The sequence below is a fragment of the Thermobia domestica genome, chromosome 8, assembly GCF_964235325.1.
Source record: "Thermobia domestica chromosome 8, izTheDome1.hap1.1, whole genome shotgun sequence".
Taxonomy (NCBI): domain Eukaryota; kingdom Metazoa; phylum Arthropoda; class Insecta; order Zygentoma; family Lepismatidae; genus Thermobia; species Thermobia domestica.
This window is the reverse complement of record NC_137461.1, coordinates 94,160,130-94,178,299: the sequence shown is the minus strand read 5'-3', so window position 1 is coordinate 94,178,299 and position 18,170 is coordinate 94,160,130. Positions and strand designations below refer to the sequence as shown.

General features: G+C 35.8%; 1 protein-coding gene across 1 annotated transcript in view; it reads right to left on the bottom strand.

The window, feature by feature from the left end:
* LOC145693087 (ankyrin repeat and SOCS box protein 6-like) overlaps nt 1-16,589 on the bottom strand; it is a 161,851-nt gene extending 145,262 nt beyond the window's left edge. Inside the window, exon 1 of the mRNA XM_081768768.1 lies at nt 16,231-16,589. Within this exon, the coding sequence (XP_081624894.1) occupies nt 16,231-16,274 (44 nt within the window). The 5' untranslated portion in view covers nt 16,275-16,589. The remainder of the gene's footprint in view (nt 1-16,230) is intronic.
* Nucleotides 16,590-18,170: the final 1,581 nt, after the last annotated feature.

Here is an 18,170-nt window from a genome sequence, read left to right as displayed (position 1 = left end):
TATCCGTTAGTCTAAAGGGTGTATTATTATTATTATTATTATTATTATTATTATTATTATTATTATTATTATTATTATTATTATTATTATTATTATTATTATTATTATTACCTATGTTCATGTGGAACACTAAGGTTAGGAAATCGGTGTGTGATAAAGTTAGAAATGCTTATTTCGATGACTTATGCCTATCATGAAAAGGAGAATTCGAAGTATTATTTTGCTATTGATAAGATTCTGGGCTTTGGCCCATACCTATATGTTAGTTTGATTGATCTAATTGGAATTCCGCTGTTTTTTTTTTTTTTTTTTTTAACACGGAGAAGCTATATGAGATGTGGGACCTACAGCTTAACGTGGGATTCGAATCACATGAGCTCCCACCGAGATTCGAACTCTGGTCTCCCGCGATAAAAGTGAGTACGCTAACAATATTAGTCACGAGGAAGCTTATATATTACTTTTGTATTGCGTTTATTTGTGATTATATATTCGATGAGATAAAATGGTGATCGAAGTCGAGGAAACATATTGAATGAATATACAATATAATATTGAAAGGTCTGTCGGACAAGAGATTTTGTCGAAAACTACACTGAAGAGAATTTACTCTAAACTATGTCATTTTGTGCTCGATGTCGTCTTAGGATTAGGAATTAGATTTCTGGACTTTTTCGGCACCAATGGGCATGTTAGCCTGTCACGTATGAGGGATGACGTCCTTCGGTGATCACACTATCCGAGGAGAGGGAAGGAAGGAAGCGGGTTGGACCTATATGTTAGGTGACCATCCCAGCATTTGCCTGGTGTGAGTGAGGAAAACCTCACTCAGGATGACCTGAAAAAAACTTTTATACTTTTCGACCGAGTGTCCCCACCAAGAATCGAACTCGGGACCACTCGCACCAAACACGAGAGCTTTAGCGATTACGCTACGCAGGGCCACGCGATGTCATCTACTGATTGATATACAGTATGTTTTCTCTTAAGACAATATTATAATTGAACAAAAATAAACGTTAAAAAGTTAATGATAGTTTTGGGCTAATATCACATTAACCTGTCTAGACTAGATACTGTCATGTTAACGTGACTAGATACTGTCAACTTGCTAGTATCACAATCAAAAGGGAAAAAAACTTGATTAGTGTATGCTTCAGGATCAGTTTCAGATTAATAGGTGGCGAGGCGTATAGTACCAATTTTCAGATTTACACAAAAAAAAAAAATCTTGATTTTTGTCAAAAACTACGCATCTGGGTTTAGACTTATCCATATTATTTTAAAAAAAATCAATGTGATATATCGATTAGTTTGTTTTTGGACATTTTTTTTCGTTAAACACACAACTATGATTAAACGTACGACAAAATATTATAGAATTGTCTTCAAAGCATCAATCACATCCGTACGTTTATATAGATATTTATTTCATATGAATATATAAATGTAATTATTTTTCTTTTGCTTTTGGAATCTTGGAAGTAGGATAAAAGGATCGTCGTGGTGTTGACGAACCGGGAAGAGGTTTAGGTTAGGAAAATATCTCCGCTCGACGTGTATAGAGGAGTGAATGGCCGAGGCGGGTCGACGCACTGGCGTGCACTGTGCCGATTAGCTTTGTACGCATGCATCCGTTAGATAGCTAACACAAGCAAAAATATTTCTCCGTTTTTGTTAAAAAAAAAAAAAGTGAATAAAAAGAAAAAGAGAAAATGTTGACATCTCATTTATAAAAATAAATGAGTAAGGAAAAAGGAAATAGGGAAATAAGTCTTATGTTTATACTTAGGTTTTGTCTGGCTTAGCATAAATAAGGTTAAGGTATCATTTATTTATTTACTTATTTATTTGTACATATAAAAATTCCAAATGTAGTTTATACTGGAATGTATAACAATGCTCAATGATTGTCACAAAAATATGCAGGAACAAAAGTTATTTCCTTATTTGATTTGAAACACAATGTCGTTCGAATTCTGAGTATTCTCTTACACACACACACACACACCTCTATATGGGGAGAGACAAAAATGAAATGAAATTTGTAGTTTAAATGACAGGTGATTACTGAAAGTGGGTAAGTATCAAGGAATTAGTCCACCGTGCACACGATGTTGTCCACCACCAGTGGTTTAATTCCCACCCCCTTGAGCAACATATTAAAAAAATAATATATTAAGATACATACGTATATATACAAAAATCATGCTTGTCCTGAAAGGATATGAGATTAAGTCCTTAAACCTTCTTTACCTTCATCAAATTCTGTGTACGCCACTGTCCAGGTCCACCACAAGTTCATATTCCCTAGGACTAAACCAAAGAACCCTAGCATCAGATATGAGCACACTGTTCCATTTTTGATATGGACATTACGCAAATATGATGAGAAACGTGTGGAAGCTTTCGAAATGTGGCTGTGGAGGAGAATGGAGATAACTTGCTGGGTCGAGCGGAAAACTAATGAGAGGGTCTTAGAAATTGTGGGGGGAAAGGAACAGTTTTAAATATTATTAAGGAGAGAAAGAGGAGCTGCTTGGGATATTGACTAAGAAGGAACTGTATCATGAGGGACGTGCTAGAGGGTATGATGGCAGGAAAGAGAGGGAAGGGGGCGAAGGAGACTACATCAATGGACGATATCAAAACAGAAAAATCGTACGTGAAATTGAAGAGGTTAGCGGAAGACCATAGAGTATGGAAGACTCTCAGTTGAGGCAAAGTGTGACCTAGCAATAATGGCAGAATACCTCTGATGATGATCCCCACTCTTACGTTATCCTTCGTAGATTTACAATTTCTCAGATTTGATAGACACAAAATCGAGGACAGTTAGAATTGCCCATATGGACTCGAATCCCGATTGATTTTGATTCATGCCACTCGACTATTTCACACCGATATCCCTGAGCCACCCATGCCTCGGATTAAAAGAAAAAAGAAAAGAAAAAAAGAACGAGAGAGAGAGAGAGCGAGAGAGAGAGAGAGGCGTAATTACCTGAAATTTGTCACATGCTACTCTAACCGTTGGTTAATGTTAGGGGAAAAGAAAGAGAATCTGGAAACTATTTCAAGACAGTTTCAGGAAGCTTATGTAATTTGTTAATATGGAATAACTTTACGTTGTTTTTAAATAATTCACATTAAGATTTGAAGTTTTGTGAATATAGTAACGAATAATAACGAATAAAGAAGTTAAAAACAATTACTTAGATTCCCCACTGGTAGAAAGATACGATTGGCGCAGTCGCTGGTTGATAATTAAGCTCCAAATAATACTAACAATAATATGCGTCAAAATGCTATCTCAGAAAACCCTAAATTCCCGATTGTTTGTATTTCGTACATAAAAATAGGACATTCAGTGATTTATTAGTATTTTAAATGCCTCTATGTGAGAAAATGTCTTACAAGAAAGTTTTCTGGGCATTAGGTTCGACTCCAGACGAGAGCAAAAAACCTCGGATAAAATTACGGGTACTGGTTCGGATCGCAACTTTTGAGAAGTTGGACACGTCTCATCCAGTATCGTCATTTCAGAGTTTGCCAGGGAGGCGGAGAGGGGGAAGAAGCTCCACCAAAATTAGGGTGACAAGACGTACTGACTTTCACAGTACAGTACTGTTTTTTAAAGAGTTGTCCTGTGTTTGCAAAGACGCCTAGAAAGTCGAGAAATGTCCATTTTTAAAATGTCATGAGAAATGTCCTGAGTTAACTTATTTGTAATATCTTAATGTTTCATTCTTTATTCACAACATTTTGAACAACAGGCACTCTTTTCCTGAATGATGAACCATTGTGTTTTTTAACACTCTACAAAAAATTGGGGATGGAAAACAATAAAGAAACCATTGTTTTACAATACATTGTTTTTTGCTGAGAGGCAGGGGTAAAAGTAAGGGGAACGCGGGGGAACGTCGTCCGCACACTTCCAAAAATATCTATGGAATCCCCCCATCTCCTCCACAAAATACAATGTGTAAAGATAGCGGGGACCGCGTAACGTCATACGTCCCCTTACCTCTTCAGATCCACTTTGAATTCTGTTGAGATATCGGTAAGGTAGGAATAGGAAAAGTTTCTTTTTCAACTTATGACAGTGATGATAACTAAGTTAAGTAGAAGTTCCCTCATGCCGGTTTAATTTTTCACTCATTTCTTAAAATAATACCACGCTCCGAAAATCGATAAAAAAAATCTTAGCCCAACACGGTTTCATTACGTTCATTAAAAAAATGTAATTTTTCATCAAAGCATTTGGAGTTGTGTTGAATTCCTGTATTACTTTTGTTGAGTACTTTTTTTTTTTTTTAAATGAATGATTAACTTATGGTTAACGTTAAATGAAATAAGGATATACGTATTGGCGACGCAGTAAACTATCATATACTTGTGCCCTACTTTTCGCTTGTCAGGATCTGGTCACCCTAACCAACATAAGAATTTCACGTTATTTATTACTATATTAATATACAATCGATAAAAAAAATATGGACTTCTGAAACTCAGAGGGGGTGCAACTGTACCTCTGCCCCCCCCCTAATTGACGCCTCTGGTCTCATCTAGTCTCCGTGATGTAAAGGAACGTTAAATTCTAAAATCAATCAGCAAAAAAAGAAAAAAAAGTAAATCTAGATATTCTTCCTTTTTTCTTCTCTGGTACGTGGGATCCTTGGTTCGATCCCTGGCTAAGTAAATTTGTGGTGCACAACATCGTGTCCGTGGAATTTCTTGAGGTATTCCCGTTTCCTCCCACTTTCTCATTCAATCAATTCTTCCATCATCATTCACTTCCTTTAATTATCTTGTTCGCTTTTAATCATCTTCATCCCTTAGGTTACAAGGCATAATTGTGGGACGTTAAACTGAAAGATTTAATTTTTCTTTCTTCTTTTTCTATTATCTTTATTTCTTTATTTATTGTTTTTGTATACAAAACATTCTAACATGTAGTCCTCCTCACTGATCAAGTGGGAAAGAGCAGGTCCAGGGTTCGATTCCCGGTGGGAGATCATCCAATGCACTACGATGATTCAGATCCCACTTTAAAGTGCAGATCTTGTTCGATATAGCCTTACTCGTGACAAAGGAAACAAATATCAATCAACCCAAAATAAAAAATGAATAGAGCTATATAGCCGCATAGGCAGTGAAGACTACTTAGGGCGTAAGGATTGACATAAACACAATAAATAATACACTAAACTGTGGTTTGCTTATTATTGAAGCTTTTGAGACTATAATTTCATAATTTTACACAGATTTTATATGACACTGTAGTCAAAACTGTTCTGTTACGTACTGTACGGTACAACCAATAACGTAAATAAGTCTATTATACTTTGAAATTATAAACAAATATTTCTTATGAATGCAACTGCAAAACAATCAAGGCTACGGTGTGGCGTATTTAAGAGGTTGTTACGGGCTTAAGACCCCCGTAATTTTATTTACTATATTAAAGTAAATGAAATATCTTGCAGAATTTTCACATTTCCAGAAATAAAGTAACAAAGCCTACCCCGAAACAAAATCGTAAATACGCTACTGTGTAATATATATATATATATATATATATATATATATATATATATATATATATATATATATATATATATATATATATATATTGACGTTCCTTGGATTTGCTTTACACTAGACTTTTAAAAAAAGGTGGGTAATAATCCTAGTGAAAGAATTGATGGGAAAAAAATGATTGCGAAAAAAGGATTAAATCCCGAGAAAATGTACGGACAAGATTGTCTACCGATACACCTGGGATTAACCTAGAGACCACTCGCAGCAGTAGTGTCGCTTACGAGACGAGATGTATATTCGGGTATAAAATAGTTATTTTCTTCATTACTAAAATTTTCATAGCCATCTGTTGCCAGGTTAATAAACCTCTGACTTACACTTTCTTATAACAGATTGACTTCCTCAAATTTGGTTTTTGTGTGTCTTTCTTTCAGAAAAGGACTGACACGGTAGTTTTAACTCGTCCATATAATAATAATAATAATAATAATAATAATAATAATAATAATAATAATAATAATAATAATAATAATAATAATAATAATAATAATAATAATAATGTATGTCATTTTTTAATTTTATAAACGATCAAAATATTAATTATTAACCTATATTCATTATTTGTTAATGCGTTACTCAAGATAAAACCATTAACGCGCAATATATGGAATCAGATTCTACTACACCAATATGTTTACACGCCTATTGTAAGCATATTGTTAAGTCCTACATTGTACGCGTAACTCTGTATGCAGGACCAAGGATGTATAACAGCTGTTGTATATACATGCACAATTCAGCCAATGCATTAACTGCAATTCAAGTGCATAATGGGGTCAATTGTGTCCCTTCTACGCCCAGCCTGGTCTGAATTGAATCTAAACTTCATTGTTCGTTTCTCATATAGCGTAATCGAGTACCAAAAGGAGCAGAGGAACGTGATTTGCGATGGGTGTAATCGGTTTTCTAACTCAATTTTGTCAGTAATTAAAGTTGTGCTGCTTCTGCTGCGATGTCAGGAGAAAGGAAAAGGTCATTTACCTCTTGGTCACTCACTCCTCCTGCCAAAGCACTAAATTATGATCATGGGTTCATGGGCGGCCCTTCGTTTCTCTTTTCTTTCATGTGACAATCCCGCTGACGTTGTCAATATTTACTACCACGGGCCTTTTTTCTTTATTGCAGGAAACAAAAAGTACACTTTGCACATTGAAAATAAGAATGAAATTGATGATAAATTTAATTTCTAAAAATACTTGTATTTCGGTATTGGTCTAAATATCGTAAAATATCTAGTCCTTCCCACTGGTCTACTCGCTAGCACACTGCTTTTATTGTACACGGTTCTCGGTTCGAATTCCGGTGGGCAGCATTGAGATTTCAATGCATTACGGTGATTCGGGGTCGCAAAGGGCTAGTGCTAGAGTGCTCACCTCTGGCGTATGAGATCCTTGGGTCGATCTCATCTTCCGCCAAGTGGACTTTGTGATGTACAACCACTATATGGGTCTGGGAGGGTATTCTGTATTCTGAGGTTCTCCCGTTTCCTCCCACTTTCGTCATTCCACCATTATCATCCATATCGTCATCACCATCCCCCTTTTTATCCTAGGTGGTTCGGAATCCACCTTAGTTGTGGTCTACGTCTCATTGTACTATCCTTTGCTGCGCAACGTTAGTATTTTGTATCCTTCAGTTTCGTCCTTCCATCTCGAGGAATCTGAACTAAGTGGTCCAGTTGTAAAGTCGCAACCGCTGCGACTTCCGCGGAATAGACGTAATAACGCAATTAAGATTCGTAGTCACGGGAGTAAATGCCTCACGTAAATTCGTTGATTCGATTACAATAGATGTGAATTTTCAACGGTAGCTTACAAGGGCGCCCATCAGGGGGGGCAAGGTGGGGCGCTTGCCCCTCTAGAAGAAATTGTACTTCGGAAGATCGAAAACCCAATAGATATTTTACAATAGTTACCGCAAAATTTGAGACTACATTTGAAATGTCGCTTATACTTGTCGTCCCTGGAAACCACAACATGGGTGCCCTTGGTAGCTTAAATTAAATACAAATATCTTACGGTAACAACAAAACTTACGATTCTTAAAGTGATTCCAACAACCAAATTTAACAAAGAAAATAATATGGAAAGATGAGTAACAGTGTCCTAAAGTAGAAACAGCCAATTAGAAGAAAATTCTGATTCGTGAAATCCAGAAGTTAAACAAATTTAGTTGTATTAGTAGTTTAGTAGGAAGGTTATGGTATGCTAGTTTTGAAACACAGTATATAGTAGTAACCTATGCATGAAGGCAGCTTTGTTAGTAAGCTTTTATATTTTAGCTGTGTATTGTAGTAGTAAATTACACATGTGTGCTAAAGATAATTATGTTGGACCTCTGATATGATAGTTTTGTAGTATTAGTATCTAGTTTCACCTATCTTGTATTTGTATGTTTTAGTATAGACTTATACTGTATTTCATGTTTATTTTGTAATTTCTTTTATTAATATCTAATGTATTCTTCCTTTCAGATATCCAGCGTTAGACTGAAGTGAATATGCAAGTGCGGATATGTATTATGTATTGTTTCTGATTCTTTTTGTAAATACATATTAACATTACTATATTTACGTAGCTTTATATAATTCTTATTTTACTTCATTATTTATATTAATTTATTATTATTAGGGGAAAGTCGGATAGTATCGGACAGCGTATAGTATCGGACAGTGTATAGTTCACTATTTTCGGAACAGGATGGTGACACTCTTTAGTCATGTGTTAGTAGTTCTTTGTGAGGGAAGCGTGACGCCAACATTCTGAGATAGTACGTTGAAAGGTGTACACGTGGTGCGACGATTTGTTGTTTTTGTGCGGTTTGTGTTTGCACGTACTTAATTTTGTCGGCTAATTACAGAAACAAAGTTAAGTGAAATATGAATTTAAGTAGTTGTACATTTTTGTTGTAGTTTTGTATCCTAATTGGCATTATATCATTGCCTACATTGCAAGACAATTTATTTCAAGACTCTTTTATTATCATGCACGTTGGTCGGGTGGTATCGGACAGGGTGTTGGCGGGCAATATCGGACAGCAATATTCGAAGTTTCAATGCGAAATCTTATAGTTCTCTCATGTTTATCAGGTAAAAATGGACAAAAAGAGAGGTAAATGGTCAGAGGAAAATATGAAAACAGCAATTGAAGAAGTGATAAGTGGTGGGATGAGTACAAGAGAAGTAGGTAAACAGTCTTCCGTCCAGAAAAGCACTTTAGGTGACAGAGTAAGATTTCTTTCCTTGGGAAAAGAAATTCAAGTAAAACCGCCAATGGGTAAATTTCAAAACACTTTTACGGATGAACAAGATAAGTTACTGTATAATCTTGTCAAAGATCTGGACAGCCAGTTGATGCCTCTCAACAAGAAAGAATTTTTGAAACTAGCATTTCAGTTCGCTGAACATTTGAAACTGAACCATAAATTTAACAAAAATAAAGGACTAGCCGGGAAAGATTTTTATTATTCTTTCATGAAGAGACATCCCGATTTAAGTTTGAGGTGCACGGAGTCCACAAGTTTGCGGCGGGCTATAGGATTCAACAAGGAGCACGTTGGTATATATATATATATATATTTTTTTTTTTTTTTGACAAACTCTCTGAACTTATGAATAAATATTATTTTAAACCATCGAGAATTTTTAATGCTGATGAAACTGGTGTGTCAGTAGTTCATGAAAATCAGTTAAAAGTTGTGTCTATAAAAGGGAAAAAGCAGGTAGGGAAATTAACATCTGGAGAAAGAGGCAAACACGTAACAATTTTTCTGTGCATAAACGCGTTTGGTGATCAATTTATCCCTCCATTAAATGTTTACCTAGAGTAAGAATGGACAAAGAACTTACGAAAGATGCTCCCAAAGGAAGCCGTATTTGTTGCTCAACCAAGCAGTTGGATCAGCAAGGAAGTCTCCGAAATTCGGCGGTGAAACAAAGACTGATTGCATAATTTCTGGGGAAAACTTTGATGAGAACTGGATACAGTGTAATTCGTGCAAAGGTTGGGCACATGAAAACTGTGAAAGTCTTGAGAGAGATGCATTTTATTATAAATGTGATATTTGCAATACAACATAACAATCTGCAGTTTGTAAGGTATGTAAGAAGACATGTAAGGAATCTAAGAAGCTAATAACAGATCTGTCCGATATAACCCGCCAGTTTTTTATATCTTGAAAAATTAGACTTTTACATTTTTTTCAGTTTCTCTAAATTTTGTAGTAAAAGTGAAATATGATTTATATAGTGTTATAAAGATATGTCTGAGGATTGCACATATGAAGTTTTTATTTAATTTCTGATTATCATAAAGTTGTTACATCACATGTTCCTTAAGTGTCCGATACTACCCGACCTTCCCCTATTATTATCTAGATTTCACTTCATTTCAACATCTTTGTCTTATGTTTATTTTATATTTCTCTACTTATTTCATATGAATATTCACATGTTTGCACATAAGATAGCGACATGAAAATAACAAATAATTACTCAATTTTATTTGTAGACTATTACAAGATTAAGCGGTAACGCTGGAAGAGCAAGTACCCATTCGACATAAAGAAGCAGCAAATAGATAGGACGCTGTATGTTACGAGAATATCGTAGACTTATTAACATAAATATGAACATCTTCCACACGCATAAATACACAGAATGCTTTAAACTATATCAGTTCCTTCAGTTTGTTATTGTAAGGCCATTCTACCATTCAATAACAGCAGAAAATATATAGATACACAAGATTTTTCTTTTTGTTGATAGGTAATTGTTTCAACTATAGATGTTTCATTTCGAGTGGCTAACGATTATGAAGAGGAAAGGTTTTCCACCCTCCGAACTTGCTCTTCTAGTGAACTTGCATTTTAAATACCATCCTTTCCGCAAAATCTAAACTGAAATGTATGCAGGAAAAGTCATAATACCTTACGCTGATTCTATTTCTTATATTAGATAATTGTATTGCGCTACTCCCTGGACAGTTATTCTTTCTGCTAAACGCTCAACAGATTGTTTAAAATCCTTCACTCTGATGTAATCAGAGGAATTAATAGTTTTTAAAATATTTTAGACTAATTAAATTGCTGACATTAAATTTCGATAAACTTTTTAAGGTACGTATATTTGTCTCTTCTTCACAATTATCGGTGTTATCAATATGTCCGATATCTCAACCGCGTGTGTTAAAAATGTGTAAATTATAATTGTTTATTTGAATAATTATATTAGTCAACAAAAATGGCGTCCGCCGCCATTTGCATTTAGTGATCGATCAAAAGGTCAATTAGTCTGAAGTATTAACCTATATGAGTGATAAAAAATATATATGAAATGAAAGAATGTTAGTAACTAGCAAAGGAGACTCGAGAATGGTATAAATGGACAAAATTGGGTATATCAAGATCGGGAAAGGAGTTCGAGCAGTGAGAAAGGGCCAGTTGCCCAAATGATCGAGGCAGAATAGTTCGGAAAAAGTGAGAAAATTCTGACAAAAGATAAAGTAAAAGGATTTGGTTGTATGTACATGTATTTGTGAATAGGTGAGAAGGTGATATGTAGTGTAAAGTGTGAGATTACCACATAACCCCCCCCCCCCTCACCTTCCTCTATGCAGCACCAGATTAATACGATGTTTACACTTCAGTTGTCACTACCAAACTCTCTAAGGTATATTTCTCAATGTTTTTATTGTTTATTTTATATCAAAATTTCTTCTTCTTGTTGTTTTTGAGGTGCAGATTTCTTCCATTTCTCCATACGTTTTCGCCAAGAATATATACGGTAGATAATCATATAATAAAATTAACAGCAAATAACATATATGAAAAATGAAATCTATAGATGTGTAATGCGGTCATGGAATGCCCAGCGTATTACATCATATAGCTTCAGAGCTGAAAAGGGAAGCTAAACTCAAACAACCAGAAGGTAGGCCTATCTATTGAACTACTTAAATAATAATGGCGGTGGAATTTGATGTTTACCCACGCGACTTAAGTAAAATGATTTAAAACGCTTATGTCAGTCAAACATTATTTGCAGACCTGCTAATGGAAGTAGTAAAGCGTTCGTCTCTGGTACAAGGATTCCCGGGTTCCATTCCAGGTCGAGTCAATTTGTAATGGTTTCCCAATTCTCTTCGCCTCACCAAATTTTCTATCACAATGAGTCCTTAGTATGTTTCTAGAATATATTGCGATGAGATTCCATTAACTTTAAATATCAAGCATGATTTCAAATTGCACTAGATCATGTGAGGCAACATGGCCAGTAGTATGGGATACACCTCAGGTGTGAGGGGTCCCTGGTTAGAACCGAGGCGACGTGAGTTTGTAGTGGACAACACTGTTTCTGTGGGTTCTCTCGTTTCCTCCCACATTCTTATATTACCAAATTTTTTCATAATCACTCACTTTCATTAATCATCTGTCCCCTTTGGCCTATAGGGCATAATCAAGGAATGTTATTTATGTATTTACTTATTTATTACTATATCAGTTTAAGTTAATATTACAGGAAGGAAATGTTGAATTCAACACTTCGGTGACTGCGCGATTTGACAACATTCGGCATAACTTACTTTACTTGCAAAGCATGCCAAGGATTTCAAAGAATCCTCGTCAAAGTGCTTTTTTGAAGGAATAAATTTTAAAAAGGAAAATGAAAAAAAGAACAGTTTGAAGTGCTCTAGACATAATGAGAAGGCGAGATTTAAAGTGAACTATAAGATGGATAATAGATATAATATTTTTCAATATTAATTATAGTTTTGGAATGATTAATCTTGTATTCATTAACCTAGTTAATACAACTTAATCGTATAAATTATGTAAAATTTCCCGAAGCTGTACCGAAATCAGTTTAAGTAGCCTCATGATCATATTATTCACAAGCTAATTATAATTTGATAGTAATTTAAATCTTATTAATACAAATTTCATATACTGGATATTATATTCTTGGGTATTTCTACATGACAACCAAACACCACAGTAAGTTACAGGCAAGTGAAATGAAATATTTAAGAAAAATAGAGGGAAAAACAAAGAGAAACAGGGTGAAAAATCAAACTATCAGAACGGGACTAAAAATCCGGATTCCATAGGCCATAGAGTTAGTTAGTTATTTTTATATCCCAATGTATTTCTTTTTTACTTAAGTTTAGCGTCTCCTTTCATCACCAAGGCTAAATGAGACGTGGAGACATAGTTTATGGCGTAATCTAAACCACTGTAATGCATTCAATGGTCTCTCACCAGGAATCAAACCCGGCACCTCATGCACCCACCACCCGACCGATCTCGATCAGGTAGATGATGCTTGGGCCTGGTTTTTATCATTTTAGTTTGACGGTGCAACTTAGGGGAGGAGGAGATATATAAAAATGATCGAAAATGACCGAGATTAGTACTGAATTCATAGTTTTCGGGGTCGCTGAGACAAACAGTGACACTTTCAATGCCGCAAAATGAAACGTATTCTTCTTGTGCGAAGAACGGGCATTCTGCTAGTGACTTATAAATTTACATAAATAAATTTTCATAGCTCCAGCAGCTTACTTATTCCATATTATTGAGTTTGGAGCTCAGTGACAACGGAAAATATCAAAAATATATATTCGGAAATAAAAATAACTTCCTTTCCTAAAAGTAGAAACAATAAATAAAGCATTTGAAACTCTAAATGGTGACGTTTTGGCTTTGTAATGAAACATTCATCGTTCGAATCCCGCGACTGGTCATTGTGAATGAGAAACACAGTTAAAATATATTACTATGACCGATTTCCTTTGAAAATTCTTCTCCAATTCCCATTCTACAATAGGGGGCCGCGGTGGCTCAGTGCTAGAACGTTCACCTCTGGTGCTTGGGGTCCCGGGTTCGATCCCAGCCCCCGCCAAGTGAACCTTGTGGTGGACGAACACCGTGTGCGTGGGTTTTCTCGGGGTTCTCCCGTTTCTTCCCACTTTCTTCATTCCACCATTTCATCCATCACTCATCATCACCGTCTCCTTTAGCCTAACCGGTGGGACGTAAAACTCAAAGATTTCATTTCATTTTTCCATTCTACAATAGTCTACAAAATTGATCTTACATTTTATTATTTATTACTATTTTTTAATAAATTGCATTTGGTGTATTATTTTCCTTAAGCGTATAACTCGAATGTTGGGATAGTATCTGTGGAATCGAAGACTGAAACCAGAGGCGAATCTAGGAGGTAAAAACTGGGGGCCAACCAGAACCCAGACTATGATAGGTATATCATGAACTTACTGTAAACTTTCAAAAATATATAAATCATAGGTTCAATTATTTTTGTCACTCGAAAAACTGGAGGTCCTAGGCCCCCGGCCCCGGACTAGATCCGTCATTGACTGAAAAGCGCAACGGCTACGTTGTTTAACTCTGATATTTACAATGGAAATAGTTATTGTTTATTAACATGGTATATAACTTTTTCCCATCCTCCTCGTAAATCCAATATTGTAGTTGAAAATTGGTTCAACAAAGGAATTTGTGACGCATAGCATAGATTCAATTAAGAATCCGTGAGCTGCTAAGTAAAGGATTATTCATAAATATACTTTGCTAATTAGCACTTTAAAGATTAAAGGCCTTATGCAGTCATTCTGACGCGTGATTAGTACCATACTAAAGAGTTCGACTAACATGTTTCCTGCAATAGTTAGGCCTTTAGTATGACGCTAATCATACGTCGAAACGACTCTGTCAGCATAAGATGAATTAAAAGAAATAAAGAAACAAAATCGAAAGAATGGTCTATAGGAAATACAAATTTTTAGTTCTTGAATATCCATCTGCAACTTCTTGTTCTGTTGGCTAAACTACCATTAGGATAAGTGGATTTCATTATTAATTCAGGATAAATGAGAACATCGCGTAGGGTCAATGAAATTTGTGAAAGGCCACGCCCCCCTTCATGTCTCCCTTCCTCTTTTGTTCGCTTACGGTTTCAGCCAGCAGAGGAGTATCCACGAATGATTTCCGCGTATTTAGCTCTTTTCTTATTTTAATGACATTGTTTTCCCGTAAGCTGTGTTTCATCTAGGATTTTCCTTTTATGGTTCAAACATGCACTATTTCGCTGCTGACAGACGCATAATGAATGACCATGAACATTTACAATGCATACAGTTAAACAATTAAAAGAAAGACAACTTACAATTTGGAAACTAGCTCGGTTTGTAGAATCAAGCAAATATTTTAGTAATAAAACAAGAAATAAATGATCAGAAGAAAAGTATTTTTATTGTTATACCGATATAATTGCCGGCATAAACGTGGGACGTAAAACTCAATGATTTCATTTCACTTCATTTTCAAAAATTTGACATTTCTGTTTTTTTTTTTTTTTCTGTAAACACTCAGGAAAAGGTAAAATTTCATTTAAATGAAGACCTTGGAGTTTGGTCTAGGTTTCATTACCTTCTACAGTCCGATGAAGATTCGAATTAAGCAAATCAGGCCTATAAACTTTACAGTATAACTTACATCATAAAAGATAGTTTTGCCCTTTTTCTATGATTTGTCCAAATGATCAATAGAAGATATAAATTACTCGATCCGATCACATTTTCTTCGTTATCTGAAGGCTTATTATATGTAGTCTAAAAGTTATTTACAGATTAAGAATTTACAAATACTGTGCTACGTCTTTAGATGAATTAAAGCATTATGGGCTACGAAAATTTCATTCTAGTACCTAAGTTAATTCAATTTTAGGATACTCACCTAGGGGATGATTTTTGTTTCAGGATTTTAGAAAATTACTTCTACTGTGTAACAAATTTGTCTTCTTTGCTGGTTTAGTGGCCAAAACGCTCGAGTTTGCTGCACTGGGTCCCAAGTTCGACATTGCAGTGCTTCAGATTCCATCTTAAACTATAGGTTCATAACTCGTATAGCCTCGGTGCTAAAGGGACGCTAAGCTTCAACAAATAACAACTATATAACCTATATGCTTTATATAAAAAGAAATCATTGATCTAGATAGAGGAATGCATTAGTCTTTTTGACAATACATAAAAGTGCAATACTTTTCACTGAAAATCATAAGTACTAAGTTAGTTCTTTTGCACTATCATTTCAAAAGTAAAATAATGGCAGAATTACAGAAAAAATATAAATTCCCATCTCATAATAAAGGATATTCAATAGTGGCCGAAATTTTCTTGTCAGAGCGCGGGACAATAGCAAAATATTTCTTCATAATACCTAATCGAAATATAACTTTAGTCAGTTTGATTGCTTCTCTAGAATGCTCTTCTGCTAAGCCTCTTTTCCTTCATGCTTCATCAGGTTAAGTCAACAAACTATTCACAAAAATCTAGAAAGAAATGTCTAGATCTAATTGATATCTTGTATCTAATTGATAAATTACTGCCAACCCAAATTCAAGAAGTTTGTAACATTTTGATGCTTGACTAAACAAAATATATTCTAAATTCAACATCTAATATTTCATAACGCTAAATATCAGCACAAGTATCAGACAAAAAAAAAAAAAAAAAAAAAGTGCATAATAATTTGGAAATAATAAACAGATCATGCACAAAGAAAGAACTTAAACGCGTTTTAAATAATTATAACTAATAAGTACATTACCTAATATCTGTGGCAAGTCGTAAGGTCTTCATCCTTTCTTTCATATTATGCTGGGACCTGCCAATTCGCCCACCGACCGGACTAGCGCTGGGCCCCGCCAGTGGGCCTTCACCGTGGTGCCAACCACGGCCGCACAACAAGGCCTCCAGTTTTCTTGGCCCGTTTTTACAATCCTTGTTTTTTTCCCTAACCTTTCCCTTTGTCTCCTTCAAATTTCACTTTTTTCTCCAAATAATTTTCTTTACAGCACTTAAAATTCAAACGTCGCGGCGCATGTCGAGCTTCCGTCTCGCCTTGCCTTCCACGCACCGCCCTCTGCTCCACACAGTCACAACCTCAACACCGGACTGAAGAGTGAAACTGAAAGATCCCAGGACAACACCGCCCGGCTTTGGCTTGCTGCGAGGTCTTGCAGAGTTGCCAACGCGCATGTAGAAAATGTTATCGATCCTCGTTGCTACCGTAACATCATTGACCAGGCTCAGCTCACTTGGGTAACTACGTAACTGCTCGCTTATGAGCTCAATGTATCACCATGTATGTTTCCTGGGAATTTGTATGAATCTCTCTCTTTCTCTCTCTGCAAAATGTAACTCTCTTATGATTCTTCGCTTGGCACTGTCACTATCAGCGTCCGTAAATCATGTGAGATCATTAGGGTCTACTATAAAACTGGAAACAACGTACATCATATAGTTTATTTCAATTTTAAAAATACAACTAAAATAGGGGCGTCATTTCAGACTTCGCTTGAGGGAGGGTAAGAGCACCACCGACATAAGACTTTCACGTTTTGTACTAGTATATTAATAGACAATCTATTAAACTATATATATTCCTCAAACTCTTGGGAGGGCAATTTCCCCCTCCTGACCCCCTAAATGACGCCCCTGAACTAAAATACTGTCTTTTCATCAGGGGTGCACTCACGGGGATCCACCGGGTCTGGATCCCCACTCTCCAAATAAAACTTCGTAACTCGACTAACATTTGTATATACAATTCCTTAACATAACTATTCTTGTTTATCAGAGAAATCACTGATGTAAGCCAAAAATTTGATTTTATACTTTCCTTTCCTTCTAAAAAGAACCTAGTTCTATCAGATTTTCTGAGAATACAGGTGGCAGTAATTAATAATTACTTATCGTCTTTTCGAGTGCAGAATAATACAGGTTTGAAACGAGACGAGATGAAATGTTTCAGTTTTAGGTCCCATGATTACGACAGCTAGGCTAAATGAGACGGTGATAATGAGAAATGAATGTAGTAGTCAGGAGTGTCATTTCAGATTTTGCTTGGGGGGGGGGGCTATAAGATCCCTTGATATAAGTAAAATTTCGAGTTTTTCACTGATTTACTACTATTCTATTGATAAAATCTGATTAAATAAAGTGGAAAATGGAATGAATAAAGTGGAAAGAAACAGGAAAACTCCGAGAAAACCCCCCAATAAGGTGTTTGTCCATCACAAAACTCACTTGGCGCGAGCTGGGATCGAACCAGGGACCCCACGCAGCTGACGTGAACGCTCTACCACTACCACTGAGCCACTGTGCCTTCCAACACAGGTTTAATGCTACATAGACGTGAATGCCGTGTTTCACCTCTAGTGCGTAGGGTTCCTCGTTCGATCCCAGCTCGCGCTAAGTGGACTTTATGGTGGACAAACACCATGTGCGTGGGTTTTCTTGAGGTTTTCTCGTTTTCTCCCACTTTATTCATTTCTCCATTTTCTTCATTTCTCACCATCACCACCTCCTTTAGCCTATGCGGCATAATAGTGGGACGTTAAGAGTCTTCATCCCGGCAAAATTAAAATACCGCTAATTTTACAGTAATAATGTGATATCTTCAAATAGATAAAAGATAACCGAAATGTGAAACAAGAGCGCCCTAGACAATATTATTTTACATGAGAAACCGTTATCACGTCTCAC